The sequence below is a fragment of the Pieris brassicae genome, chromosome 8, assembly GCF_905147105.1.
Source record: "Pieris brassicae chromosome 8, ilPieBrab1.1, whole genome shotgun sequence".
NCBI classification, from domain to species: domain Eukaryota; kingdom Metazoa; phylum Arthropoda; class Insecta; order Lepidoptera; family Pieridae; genus Pieris; species Pieris brassicae.
Genome location: NC_059672.1, coordinates 20,713,048 through 20,727,563, shown reverse-complemented (window position 1 = coordinate 20,727,563; position 14,516 = coordinate 20,713,048). Strand labels below are relative to the sequence as shown.

At 33.9% G+C, this 14,516-nt stretch overlaps 2 protein-coding genes across 3 annotated transcripts in view; both read right to left on the bottom strand.

Annotated features, from left to right (window-relative positions):
- The window catches only part of LOC123713809, a 149,128-nt gene that overhangs the window by 14,771 nt on the left and 119,841 nt on the right, over window positions 1–14,516 (bottom strand). For both annotated transcript variants that reach the window (XM_045667676.1, XM_045667677.1), the window contains exons 5-10: window positions 6,438–7,072; window positions 5,900–6,031; window positions 4,402–4,583; window positions 3,723–3,862; window positions 3,326–3,462; window positions 617–802 (exon numbers count right to left, since the gene is read on the bottom strand). In XM_045667676.1, coding sequence (XP_045523632.1) covers window positions 617–802; window positions 3,326–3,462; window positions 3,723–3,862; window positions 4,402–4,583; window positions 5,900–6,031; window positions 6,438–7,072 — 1,412 coding nt within the window. The remainder of the gene's footprint in view (window positions 1–616; window positions 803–3,325; window positions 3,463–3,722; window positions 3,863–4,401; window positions 4,584–5,899; window positions 6,032–6,437; window positions 7,073–14,516) is intronic.
- On the bottom strand, window positions 1,041–3,141 carry LOC123713810 (cilia- and flagella-associated protein 157). Its single transcript, XM_045667678.1, has one exon. The coding sequence runs from the start codon at window positions 2,977–2,979 to the stop codon at window positions 1,105–1,107; it is 1,875 nt and encodes a 624-aa protein (XP_045523634.1). The 5' UTR covers window positions 2,980–3,141; the 3' UTR covers window positions 1,041–1,104.

Below are 14,516 nucleotides of genomic sequence, written 5' to 3'. Positions count from 1 at the left end.
AATTCATTTTTAAGGTAAGAGTGAGTTTTAGGAATAGTTAAATGAAAATTAATGATACTTTTTGAAGTGAAACTTCTTTATCGGCGTGGGAAATAATTGACCGTCACATTTTTGTGTTACGCGTCTCATTTTTCCGTTACGTGCCATAATTTTCTTGTCCGTACCACGGTTGATTCAAAGAGATTCGAAGCGAATAACGAAAATATATGATAACAATGATAGTAATAATTCTATTACAATGAATGAAATGTTGTAATAATCTTAGTAATTATAAGGTAAAATGAAATAATTGTATAATTTGTATTTATGTCTACGATAATAAAAGCCTTTTGTTAAACTTTATCTAATTTAACTTTATTTAACCAATTTGTGTATAGTTGCATATAGTAGATCATTTTTCGAAAAATTTGGTCATCAAGAACTTTCACGTCTTACATGTGTACACTAGTTCACGCACACATTTTTTATTCAAGGTTACCGCTGAGTTATTATTGATTATACGTAATGTTTAAGTCTACTCCATAGTGTAACTGTATAGTCCGAAGTAAGCCAGAAAGATAACTCTATAGCCATCTGAAAGGAAATAATTTCTTAAAACATATATAACAACCATCACCTGTAGTAGCCAGAATGACCTGGCGGGGCAGGCTCTGGCAGACCCCGCCAGTAGTCTGGCAATTGGCGCCAGGTGGAGTACACAGCCACATCGACACCGTGCACCGATCTCAGCCACCACCATCGAGGAATCACCTGCCCATGGGCGCGCAGAGCATTCGCAAGCCGCTAGTTCGACTGCTTGGCCCTGGAATAAGACCTGGGATACTTCTACGAATATTGATTACTTTTAAAACTTATAGGATGTCATGTCAGAGGCCATTTTGTACTATACATAAATTTAATTGGCTCATAGAAAGTGTTCATTCTCAGTATATCGGACATTTGGTTAGTAGAACTGCAACGAAATATTTATATTACAAAAGAGAGATTTATTAAATTGTACATGTAAATTAAAATAATATAAGAATAACCTGTTATTTAATAAATTCAAGACTATTTTCAATAATATTATTACACTAATTACAAAATAATTACATTACACTATAACTATTCAGTTTTTTCGGTCTGTTCGTCAGCTGCCTGTTCATCTTGAGCACCTTCTTGGTCGGGTTTATCCCCCTCACCAGTATCTTCACCTTCTACGTGTTCCCCTTCCACGTCTTCCCCTTGTATCTCATCACCTTCCTTATGTTCCCCTTCCATCTCATCACCTTCCTTATGCTCGCCTTCAGCTTCTTCGCCTTCGAACACAACTGATTTCTTTTCTGTTGACAATCTTGCTTGTGATATAAAAGCAGCCTGAGAGTACTGCAGATCTTTTAATATTGACTTCTGAATCTCAATCTTACTCTGCTCGAGTTTCTGGCCAATACTCATCTCACTTTCTGGTACCTCCTCAGCTCCAACACTTTCACTTACGGATGACTGCGACGACGTCACAAATGACGGAAGACTATCTTTTGGCACGAGTGGAACCGGTTCCGTGGACGGTGGAACTAGTTTCATACTTGGAATAGTCTTAATGCTGCTTAATGAAGCTGAAGTGACAGACATGGCTTCCGATGACCGTTTCTCGGCTTTAATAGATTCTCTTGAAGCAGCAGAGAATACAGTTGGGATAGCCGCCTTCTTTGCCGCTGGTTTTGGCATAAATCCAAGGTCACCCTCTTCGTAAACTTTGCCAAAAGAGGCTAAAGTATCCATTGATTCTGCTCGTTGCATATCGTGATATTGAGATATAATATCTAGTAATCTTGCAAGCAACATTTGTCGATCCATAATTTCTCTCGAGGGATCTTTTGTCGCCCAATCGTCCAATTTGAGAGCAGCTTGAACAGCTACGGCAGCTTCAGATAATATTTTCTTTAATTTTTCACATTCTTTATATACTTTTGAAGCCTCTGCTGTAGCTTTATTTTCAGCAGACATCCTAGAGTGAAGGTTTTGCTCTAAAATTCTTACTTGTAATGATAAGTTATCATTGTCTTTTGTTAATTTTTGTATTTTTTCTTGTAATAGTTCAAAATCAAAGCTTTTCTTTTCATGAAGACCCTTTTCTTTTTGCAATTCTTGAAAAGCCACCGTCAGTTGATCAATTACTTTGACTTGAATAACATTTTTATTTATAGCTTTATCTCTTTCTTCTTCAGCTAGTTCCTTTGCGACACGAGCTGCCCTTTCATTTTCTTTATACTTTTCATTTTGTTCAGCTATTTTTGCTTGAGTTGATAGAATGTTGTCTAACTCATTATTAATTGCTATATTCTCTCTTATTACTCTGTGGGTTGAAGCAGCAATTCGTAGTTCCGTAGCATCTTGAAAATCTTGTGCAAGCTGCAGAAGGCGACCTTCCATTTCTTTTTTCAGCTTGTCCTTACCAATAACAAACTTTTTTTCGGCATCATAGATAACTCGTTTGTATTTCATTTCCTGATCTTTAAAGTCTTGTTCTTGTTTATCAAACTTCCTCATCAAATCATCCCGTATTGCACGAAATTCCTCCAAAGTATTGAGTTTACCAGCTAAAAGTTTATTTTCCGATGTTAATTGGTCTTTCATAATGGTGAAATTTCGTTCCAAGTCATTAACAGTTTCTTTAAATTGAGCTGTCTCTGTTTCTCTCGTCTCTTCTAATCCTTTTACTTTTTCTTTTAATTCGTTATTTTCCTCGTTTTTGTTGTTGAGAGTTTTTTTGAGGTAAGCAATAATATCAGCTCTGTCTTCGTCGAGTTTGTCGTAGGCTTTTTGAAGCTCCTCATTACGCTGTTCGTATTCATCTACAGCAGCTCGAAGCCTTGCGATCTTACGATTACAGTCTGTAACCTGAAGTTCTAGGAATGTTCTCTCAACTTCAGTAAATCCACCTCCACCACCTCCTGATGGTTTTCCTTCCTCTTTGCCTTTATCCTTTTTTGGAGCCATAACTTTGTAAAATAAATAATAAAATAAATGTTAGGTGTGTTGTATAAAAGTAATATTGATACTAAAATATTGATTAAACACAAGCATGTAACTAAGCAATGTTGCTATGGTCACAGCGCTTCTATGTCTCCGTCATGTCAACACACTTGGTGGGCGTAAAAGGTTTTATTTGACTGTTATTGTATGATTGTAAAAATATACACATTCGTTTAATATGTAAAATGAACAAATGAATTCCTGTTAATAGACTGACTGATTTTGACTTTCAAAAATTATTGACAACAAACTTTATTTTGATATAAAATCTCTTTTTTGTCTATAAGTCCCTTAATATGTGTATTTGTACCTCACAATACTTGGCTCCATAGGCGGGAGGCGGAGAATCGCAGAAGCGATGTCTGCTACGCGTGCGAGTAGAGCAATGTTCAGGTGCTGGACACGCAGACCACGGAGACCATTCTCCCCAACCACCAGCTCCTCCCTCTTTAACAAGTATTGTAGCGATGCAATTATCAACTACATCTTTACGTAAAACCACTATGGTAGCCGCGAATTTAGATGCCTGTTATTTATAATTTTTTTAGATATGCAATAAAATGCATAAGTATTACAAAACTACATAAAATTAAATAATAAGGATTCTTTCGGCCATTTTAGCGATATTTAATTGACTATTATTTGTATATATTGCCATTTTATCGTAAAATATAAATCATTTTATGTTGCCAACTAATCGAAAGTACCTGATAAAGGTAAAGTCGGTAGGCAGTCCATGCGCACATCTGCGACAGCCCCAGTAACAGCCTGCGACACATACACGAAGCAATATTCCGGATATTTCTCACTGAACAGACGACAGTCAAATGAAGCTGTGTGCTGCCCCCTGTGAACATAAATAGAACCTTAACTCAAAAAATAAAGAGCACAGAAGAGGCCAATTTCTTCTTCTCTAATTTAATACATTTTCTTAACAGTGGTTGCCTGGAAGAGATCGCTCGAAAGCGATAAGGCCGCCAGTTGCCCTCCTTTCATTAAACTATGTTAAATGTTTATATTGTAATGCAACGAAGTGTTAATTAATAAACAATACATTGAAGAGAGAAAGAGAATAAGAATTAAAGGAAATCAACATTTTGCATCTTGATGATATGAATATCCAACAAAACTTTAAAAATAACTGTTTTGATTTTTTAGTTCTAGTTTATTTCAATCGAGCACTATTGATTACGGTTATAAGAAATAACCCATAACAATAAATAATATACACTATGTTTTACTTATATAATCATAATATAGTAAGCTAATCATAATATTAAGCAAGATTTTGCGACTTTCTCCTGGTTATATAAATGATAATATCGATCGATCACAATAACTAAATAAGATCGAATAAAGTAATGTCAACCAAGTTTATATAACAACCTCCGAACTCTCCTTTCCGCAACATATCGCAGCCTGTCCGAGCTGTCTCTCCCGAAGACTCGCACCCTGTCAGAACCGTCCAGCACACACTCGGGGTACTGGAACAGAACTCTCACTCCATCTCCACAGGGGAACACGGACCCGCCATGAACGTTAAGTACGAATTGGTCCGACCAGTCCGCCTGAAACAAGAAAACGAAGTTTTTATTAATTTAAGAATATTATATGTTCCCGTTATTTATATCATCTAGTGTTTAATTTCACTATTGCAATTAAAAGCTGAAATTCGAAAGTACATTTAATGCTAAATATAAATCAATATTAGTTTTCTTCTCAACTTCAAAAAACACAGTTAAAGTGGTTGGGTGATATTCCACAATACATAAAAAACTACAAAGCCTGGAGGACTAAGGACTAATATTATTGATTCTATAGTGGTAATTCTGAATTCGAAACAAGAAAATATCGTGTACTAGACAAGGGTCTAGAGATATGTCAGAGGGAGTGTATTAAACCCCTTTCAAAGTTCGATTTAACAAGTTCAATGAAGTGACGAAGTTAAGATGAGTTAGTTATATGCTACAAGAATCCATTAAAATTATGATAGTACTCGAAAGCTATCTAAGACATGAAATTCTTAATTAATTATTAAGACGATTAACCTATAACAACGATAGAACATTTTTCAAATGGTTTAATTTTTTTTAATTATTAGTATCGATATTGTTAAAACAATAAATATTACGATACAACACAGAACTTTGGCCAAATAAGTTTGTGCATGTAATATGTATAAAACGCATTAATTATTCTTTGCTAGAAACTAGAATTCAAATCAAATTCAATCAGTATTCATACCTTCTGTTACATTCAAATTTTGTTTAGTTGTTTCAATACCAATTCATAAGATTACCTAAATGAAGTAGTCTAAGCTAATAATATAAATAAAGGATATGCCGTTCAATTAAATTCTATGAACAGTTTAGTGTAGTCGAACGGCCACGTAAATAAACAAAACTCATCAAACAGTTGTAAATAAATAGCGGGTTTGCCTTTAGAATATTGAAAGGGTACTTCAAATAAATAGCCACAGGTTTATGGCTTTTTTATGATGAAAAGGTAAGCAGAGGCATAAACAGGTGTCGATTGAGCAGTTTTATTAAGCACTTCCCGTTTTTGCAAATTGGGCTTTTAAATATGCATTAAACAAAAGCTAGTATAAGTTACACTTTAATTAATAAAATTTAAGTGCAACATAGTAATGATAATATTAAAAGGAGGAACATAGCCGTAAGTAAAACTCCAAATTTAATTATTTTTCTTAACAACTTGGTCCCATTATTTCAAAAGTCATGTTGTATATATTGCGTTTTGATTCCGATACAACAAGGCGAAATGGTAAGCGCTCTTGTATCACGGACACAAAATACCAGCTTATTGTGTAATTTTTTCACATTAAGTTTATTCCTATTACTTTAAAAAAGCTTATATACTTTACCTTTACAAAAGCTAGAGCTAAGTCCTGGGGACCAGCAGCAGCTGCAGGCCTTAGGGTGAGTGCATAATCTCCAGCCTGGCCGAACAGTTCACAGCGAAGCGTCATGGTGCGTCGACCAGGGAACCCATACATCTGATAACATAAAAATATAAATCTGTTTATGTGTAAATGTATCTGAAATAAAAATCTATAACTCTTATTATATATATAAATATATTACTAAGTTTCCTGAAATATGACAAACAATATATGAGTATAAATATGATTATTAGAACGGCAAGTGAACAACTTTCCTAATAAATGTAGCGAAGGCTTTGGAGGGTCAGACCGGAATTGGACCTTAAATGTATTTGTATTTTGCTTGTGCTCCTTCATCTAACTCGAATCATGTTGTTAATTGTTTTATGATTAGCAAATAATCCTTGATTTTTATATTCATGAAATTATTATGTGATTAACGAAGCCATTTATTTATTAAATTGCTTAAAGTTTCGATTCTTTTTAATTAATGTAATGTTTAAAATTAAATTTCACAAACCTGCTCTGAATACAGCACATGAGCATGTGAACTAGTATTTTTGCCGTCACACAACACGGCTCCGCCACTCGAATGTCCACAATACAAAAGTTCTAACCAAAAATCAGCACTTGTCTGTACCGGAGTGCATACAACCTTCGGGAACTCCAGTATCGCCGTCACTTGTCTTTCAGGATACGTCTGGATTTGCTCCGGAGTCACATCCAAAGTGGCACTTGGCCACAGAACGTCAAACTTCCAAGACTTAACCACACTATCCCCTGTCTCCATCAGACCTCCTTCTGATACATCTCTTTTAACTTTGATTGTGTTAATTGTAGCGTTGCCGTAATCTAAGAAACTCTCTTTATCAGCAACAATTTCTAAATAGTAAATTCCCCCTCGGGAGAAATACCCGCACGGCAAAGTCATTCGGCTCTCGGCATCTAAAGCGAGAGGCATGGTGGCTAGAAGAGTGCGGCCGTCGTCGTCTTCTCGCGCGAGGCGAACTCTTAAGTTGCCAGCGCCGGTTGCTCCTTGGACGAGGATGTGGACATCGCCGCCCAAAGCGACTAGACTCTTGGGGATCTCCACCCATACTTGGTTTAGGTCGATCCGATCTTCGCTAGTATATGGGTTCACGTAGAAGGCACCACCTGCAGATTAAACCACATAAAATTACTCTATATACACCCTATTTGCAATACAACAATCTTATTTACTATAATGATATCAGTGTCTTATGTTATGCGGGCCATGTCTTAAATTCCATTCTGTAGGTTCAGCTATATAAGAATACATCCAAGAGATTTATTTGGATCTATATTTCTGTTAAATAAGTGGCAAAACTTATTAAAAATAGAGAATGTTGATTTACAAAAAACGTAAAACAACTAAATGAAAGAAAATAATGAAATTCGGAAGGGCAAACGATAACTTTATATTCTAACCTCTATTTGTAAGTTCATTTCGTGGGGTCAAAAGGTGATGTAAATAAAATTCAGACGAAATCGAAATTTAACAAATATGTAGATATTGTGGCAATTGTGTGATTATTCTTGTTAAAATGAATTGTATTAATGTAGTATCAAGCAAGACTCAAATCTTGCTTTATTAAGCCTTATTCATTCTGTAAGATTTTATTATTGTACCACAAAGGACGGTTCGGTGGCCGTCTATACACAATCTTAATCTAGTCCAATAGATTAGTAGAACAGTAGTAGAACAATCAGTCCTGAGTACATACCTCGTTACTATATCTTCTTACCAGGAATAAGGGCACACAATATTATCAGCCGTAAGGATTTGGAGAAATTCTATTAGTTTGGAAAGCGGAACAAAGAGAGGTTAGACTGATGGTAATACCTTGCCTCACGATAGTTCTCAAAAACGCACTAAACACTCACTATAACATTCTAAATAGTAGACGTAACTATTATTAAGTACAATTAACAAAAGGTATATATCAAAATAAAAATGTGTCTAACGTAACCCGAGTAAATCTCAACACTGACTCAACTAATAAATGTGACGATCGGCCGAGAAAAAAAATTTGGGATCACCCTCATCAAAAATTATTAAATTGAAATAATGTATTTCGAACAGTTATCTAGGTAACACTGAAAGTGTTTAGGAAATGAAAAACGACTTAATGTAGAAAGTTGCCAATACTTTTAGTGTTTTTCGAAGTAATCTCTATACATCATCGCATTCGATGGAACTGAGAAAAGCAGTGGGCACATTCTTCCTTAGGAGTCTCTTCTATGGCATTTTCGTACGCTTTCCCCGCATCTTCAGGGCCAATACCTCGTAAAACCATTAGCTCGCTATTTAATTTTTAGCTCTTGGGAATAAATGAAAGTCGCAGGGGCCAGGTCACGACTGTATGGCGGATGACTCATTATCTCAACACCCGCCATAGTCAAATATTCAACAGTCCGTTTTGCGGAGTGCGCTGAAACAATGTCGTGGTGAAGGAGGATCCTGCTTCGAGGGCGCTGCTGTCGAATTTTTTCCAAGACAACAGGCAAACAGCGATTGACATACCAGTCTGTAGTAACTGTCCTTCCATATGTTAGCACAACTGTTGCGAAATTACCTTTCCGACCAAGGAATAAGGCAAACATATTTTTTTAGCCTTGACTTCTTCCTTTTTTTACCTTAGTTGGCCAATCCTCGAAAGGAACCACCCACTGAGCTGATTGTTTTTTGGTTACGGGTTCGTAGCAATATATGCAGCTTTCATCACCGGTAACGATGTCAAATACAGAATATGAGTCACCGCCGTAGAACTTATCTAACATTTGGCGACACCAGTCCATGCGAAGGTGTTTCTGGTCGTCGGTTAAACGCCTAAATGTTGGTGTAATATTATTTGAACTTGACTCATACCAATGCCTAGGCTTGCCCGTATCTGCTGAAAGGTCATCTCTTATCTTCCTCTACCATGCGTCGCACAGCACTGATGTTATCTTCAGTAGTCGCTGTTAAAGGACGTCCCTCACACGAATCATCATTGAGATTGCTACGTCGACGCTTAAACTCGTTAAATCAATGTAAATAGCGGCACGAGATGAGACTTAATTAAGAAATGCTAATCGCAGTCTATCACAGCTTTGTTGTTGAGTAAGCCCACAAGAATATTCATAATAAATCATTGACCGAAAATTTTCTCGCGTTAGGTTCATTTTCACGTGTAACAAGAGTTTTAGATTTGCCGCCAATTCACAAAAACAAATGAATGCAATACACTACATTGGGTTACCAAAGAGTTCTACATTTTAAATTCAAAAAAGTTTTCGAAAGCAATGTTTCTAACTGGCCATTTCTAAACAGTGTTACCCACGTATTAGCATAAATTATCACACATCATATCATACATCTGTGGTATGTTCTCTACAGGTAAATTATCACACTTTTCATCTATAAAACTCTGGCATAAATAAGGCATTATTAATCACAAACTTTGAAGTGATGGTAAATTTTGAAAAATGAAACCTGTACCTAATGGAGTGTAAAACAGTATTACAGGACAGGGATTAATGGATTTTAGAAAATGGTTTTCGGGATTAGTATATTTCATAGAAAACTAAAATGATTATTCATTACCTTTGTTATTGTTTTTCTACTTACTTATGGTGAATTACACACGTGGTAACGAATTACGCCACTTATCTTTTGATATGAACTTTTATATTGATAGACACAAGTTAGAATTTCATGGTTTGAACTCAATAATACAGTTCTTCTAAATAGATTCCAATTAATATACTTGAAAATAACTGAAACATATCTAAAGACTTAAAATTTAATGAAGGATTAGTTAACCAAAAGATTAAGAAAACATCCTAAAGTAAAACGTTCCGCAGAACAGCTTTCCGATGGACCAATTACAATATTTACGGAATTAACTGTGTAACCTTAAATCGTTATTATTAGCGCTGTGGAAAACATAATTTGAAAATATTTTGCTTTTTAAACTTTTAATTATATTTATTCACTAGCACCCAAAGATAACAGAACAAAATGTAATTTACGTAAGCGAGTCTTAACATTGTACGACCATAGAAATTGATGCGTCTGCCACCAACCATTTTATGCTGGTCCCTCAAGTTTTGTATCCCTCTACAATCGATGCACAAGGGGCGTGTCAGTGTTAAGTGGTTTACATAAATTAAGATGTTCCAACATAATACGAGCCGAGATAAATTCGGTTTTGTTGGCGAAATAAATTTTACGCTCGAAGGGATTTAAATTTTAGTTATTATTATACTTTAGTTGGTTATAGACAGGAGTATTTATTCACCCATTATTAATAATAATATTTCCTAAAACATATGTTAGAACAGACCTATCCGAGCGTTACTTTGAATCTTTTCACTTCACTGTAATCCTTAAAAAATATATTTTAAAATACGATTACAATAATATATAGATTTCTCTTTCGTTCCTATTATATGCCGTAACAAAGGTTCTTATGTTGTTTGTCAAACAAATTAATTTGAATACATGTAAGGAATCGTACGGATAGAATATAGATACTGTGATGTCAGTGTAGTGTGATAAATACTTTTACAACTCTGTTTGCACGCAGAAATGTTCTTAATATTATTTGCATACATTAAATGGCGATGGGTCGTTTTATTTGTGGCATTCTAGGTTAGTGAGCTAAAACATAAATGCGTTTATAAGCAATGGCGGCATTTCACACATGATATAGGCCTCTGGGGCATTACAAATAATTGCATTGGTGAAAAATATTTTCTATAAAAAATTGTATAGATTAGTATTTTTGGTTAAAATTAAATATGTTATCAAAAACACACCCATTGTAAGTATCCATTATGACAAAGAACATACATGTCAAATGTACAACTCATGTATGAAAATCGTTACTTGAAATATGGTAAAAGTTTAGTTGATTAAACGTAGTTCTTATAAGACTGTACTAAATAATTGAAAAAAAAAACTAAAAATTATTAACGCTATTATTAACCAGTACTTTATATATTTGTATCTATGTAATGTGTATATGTGTTAAAATCTTTTGCAATCTTAGGCAATTAACATATATTTAGAAGTATGTAGCTCCGATTAAGCTGTTTTTATTTTCAAACTTATAGTTAATTATTGTGGCCTTGTTCATCTTTTACGTCTAGGCCTCAGATTTCTGTATGTGTTTCGTAATCCTTTGTCTTTTGATCATGGGCTTGGTGGTTTTCACCTATCTGTGTCTGTTACGCGCCATCGACTTTTTCAGTCTAAGGCATGCTGGTTTTTTCACACAAAACTAAAACAACATATTTTCTTTTGTTCGTTTTGACTTTTGGTAATAGTTTTATGTTCAGAAATAGAATGTTTGCTGAATAACATTTATTTCGTACACAAAAAAATGTTATCGTAAATCTGATTTAAAAACTCAGTTTTCATACCCTTTGTTTACATTTCGATAATTTATGCTCAGGGTGAATGCGGTGAATATACTGTTCGGCGTTATGCTTTTGTTTGTAAGATTTATGAGTTAACTTGACCAGACGACCCTTTATGAGAATCTTTTTATTGCTAGTACAGGAAAATGGGGTGTGAATAGAAAAAATATAGTAGAAAGCACATATTACATCAAACTCAAAACTATTCATATAGGTAAACAAGTATTTAACTAACTTATACTGTTTCGAGTATTATACTGCTGAAAGTCACCCTTAGTTTTGAAATCGTTTATAATTATTAAATAAAATAAGTCTTCAAGAATATATTGACCAGATAGTGTCATAATAATTGATTCCTTAAACCACTATCAGTGGTACAAATAAACGTGGAATAAAATGTTATACCAATAATAAGCTAAGAATAAGCAAAATGTCTACTAATAGACCCGAAATAACTTAAATCTAGTATAACGTGGGTGTAACCGTTCATACTAGCGTTATGCGTCTGACATAACCTAAACTATGACTGACTGATTTTTAATGATAGCCGTTTGCACAATGTTTTGAGAGGTAACAAGGTCATGGTAGATTAGATGACTCTGGCTACTTTACTCCAGTACCAAATCCGACCACTCATACAATGTGGGCAACATTAGAACTCGCAATATTGTAGAGATGTTTTGACGTATGGAACAACCGATCAGGGGATTCAGAACATCAACAGAACCAAGATCATTGGCAGTCTTGCACAATATAGCCATTGAATCGAAAAAGGAACCTATCTCTGATGATGACGATTTAACCCTGCCTCCACCACCAACAGCACCCTAGTCTCAAAACACAGCTTGTTCTCTTGCTGGGTGGGGCAGCAGTGAGGGCCATATTTATTAAAGAAAACTTTTAAGTTTGATAGGTTTTAAACAATAGAGTTATTTTAAGAAATAAAACATTTTTAATATATTGTTCTATTTATTTTTAAGTAACTACTAAAGTCTTCAATAGAATGTAGCTGTGTATCTTGGCCATATTCTTAATTCTCTGTTTGTGTTCCTTTTGATGGCGCTAATTATAAAGACTTAGGTTTTTTAACAATGAACTTATTTGAACAAATAAAACATTTTTCTATTTATTTTTAAGTAACTACTAAAGTCTTCAATAGAATGTAGCTGTGTATCTTGGCCATATTCTTAATTCTCTGTTTGTGTTCCTTTTGAAGGCGCTAATTATAAAAACTTAGGTTTTTTAACAATGAAGTTATTTAAACAAATAAAACATTTTTCTATTTTTTTTAAGTAACTACTAAAGTCTTCAATAGAATGTAGCTGTGTATCTTGGCCATATTCTTAATTCTCTGTTTGTGTTCCTTTTGAAGGCGCTAATTATAAAGACTTAGGTTTTTTTAACAATGAAGTTATTTAAACAAATAAAATCTTTTTCTATTTATTTTTAAGTAACTACTAAAGTCTTCAATAGAATGTAGCTGTGTATCTTGGCCATATTCTTAATTCTTTGTTTGTGTTCTTTTTGAAGGCGCTAATTTTCAAGACTTAGGTTTTTTAACAATGAAGTTATTTAAACAAATAAAACATTTTTCTATTTATTTTTGAGTGACTACTAAAGTCTTCAATAGAATGTTAACTCATAGTTAATCCACTGGCTGTTATAATACAGGATACATACATATATCTTTGACACATTTAATGATTTTAGCTTATTTATAGCCAAATTTTGACTAAAAATTACTAGAAAACCTTTTGCTATCTATTAATTATTTCTAATTACATTTTTAAATCACAATATATTACTCTCATAGTGTCGGCGAAGAGTTGAGAAAACTATTAAACTGCGAGAGTAAGCACATGTGTGATCTTTTACTGAAAAGTGGAATTATGGCGTGCCTAATCAAAATTATTTCTTGAAATGTAATGTAATGTTCGGGGGTCCTTAATGGACCTAGAAGGGACTATAAAATTAATACGATAGCAATTCGAGTATGTTATATATATTTATTGGTTTAATACACAACAAGATTATATATATAGACACAACTGCCACTACAGAGTGATCTGCAATTAAGACCAAATTCGTTAGAAATCAACTCTGCTCTAGGGTTTTTTGTTGTTCTTCTCCGCCTCAATCCTCTTAACGGGTATACTAAAATCATACAGTGGTACAAATAAAAGAAAATGTGAGCCGTCACGGGACGCCTGGCAGATGTGAAACATGGACATTATTTTGTAAAAGTAATATGCAGAAAAGAACATATTGTGATAGGAACTAAATATGCCATAATGATAAAATAAAATATTACGATTTCTATGTATTGAATTAACATTTATTTTCATTAAATACAAATATTTACGAATTTATTTCAAATCGTGACTACTTAATTCGTTTAATCAGTGCTTTCGGTAATAGTTATATTCGATGTTGCCTCTGAGGTATTTCTGTGACAATTGGTCGATGGTAACTGAAGTATGTTACAAAAGTATTGGACATAACATTAGTAAATTTTAATTGGCTTCAATATATTAGTAAACTCAAGAATCTTAGCTAGTTATTTTAATATATTACTAAAATCGTAAATTATAAGTATCAATAATGAATGTTTCACAATAAATTCGTTTGTTAATTGTTACAATAATAATTATCAATAATTATCGGTTTTACGTGCGGCTATAGATGTTTCACATCAAAACCTTTATTCCAACAAAATTAAACCAAATAGGAATAGTTATACTTAGAATAATGAGATCATAATTTCTTACTTATAAACTCGTTACAACGTTAGTATAACTATTCCCCCGTTATGCCTTAGGTACAAGACAAAACGTCGCAATCCATTGATAAACTTAAGAAAAAAAGAGAATTGTCTCTGACAACCGTATTTCTGTCAGTTTGACGTTTCCAGTCGCTGTGATTTTGATAATGATTTTAATAAACAGTTTTAAAAGATTTTCAAATGCCTAATAATAAAAGAGAACGCTGGTTTAATTGGAAGAAAGAAGAAAAGGTATGTAGAATTGTGAATGTAATTTGTGTGCTTTTTAATTTGTTTCTTGTGTTCGATTACAGCAGCTTTTTAGGAATATATTACGACCCTATCGGTCCATAATTGAAAACATAGATTGAAGTACGAACACAAAAAAGGATAAAATGAAAGCTTGGTGCG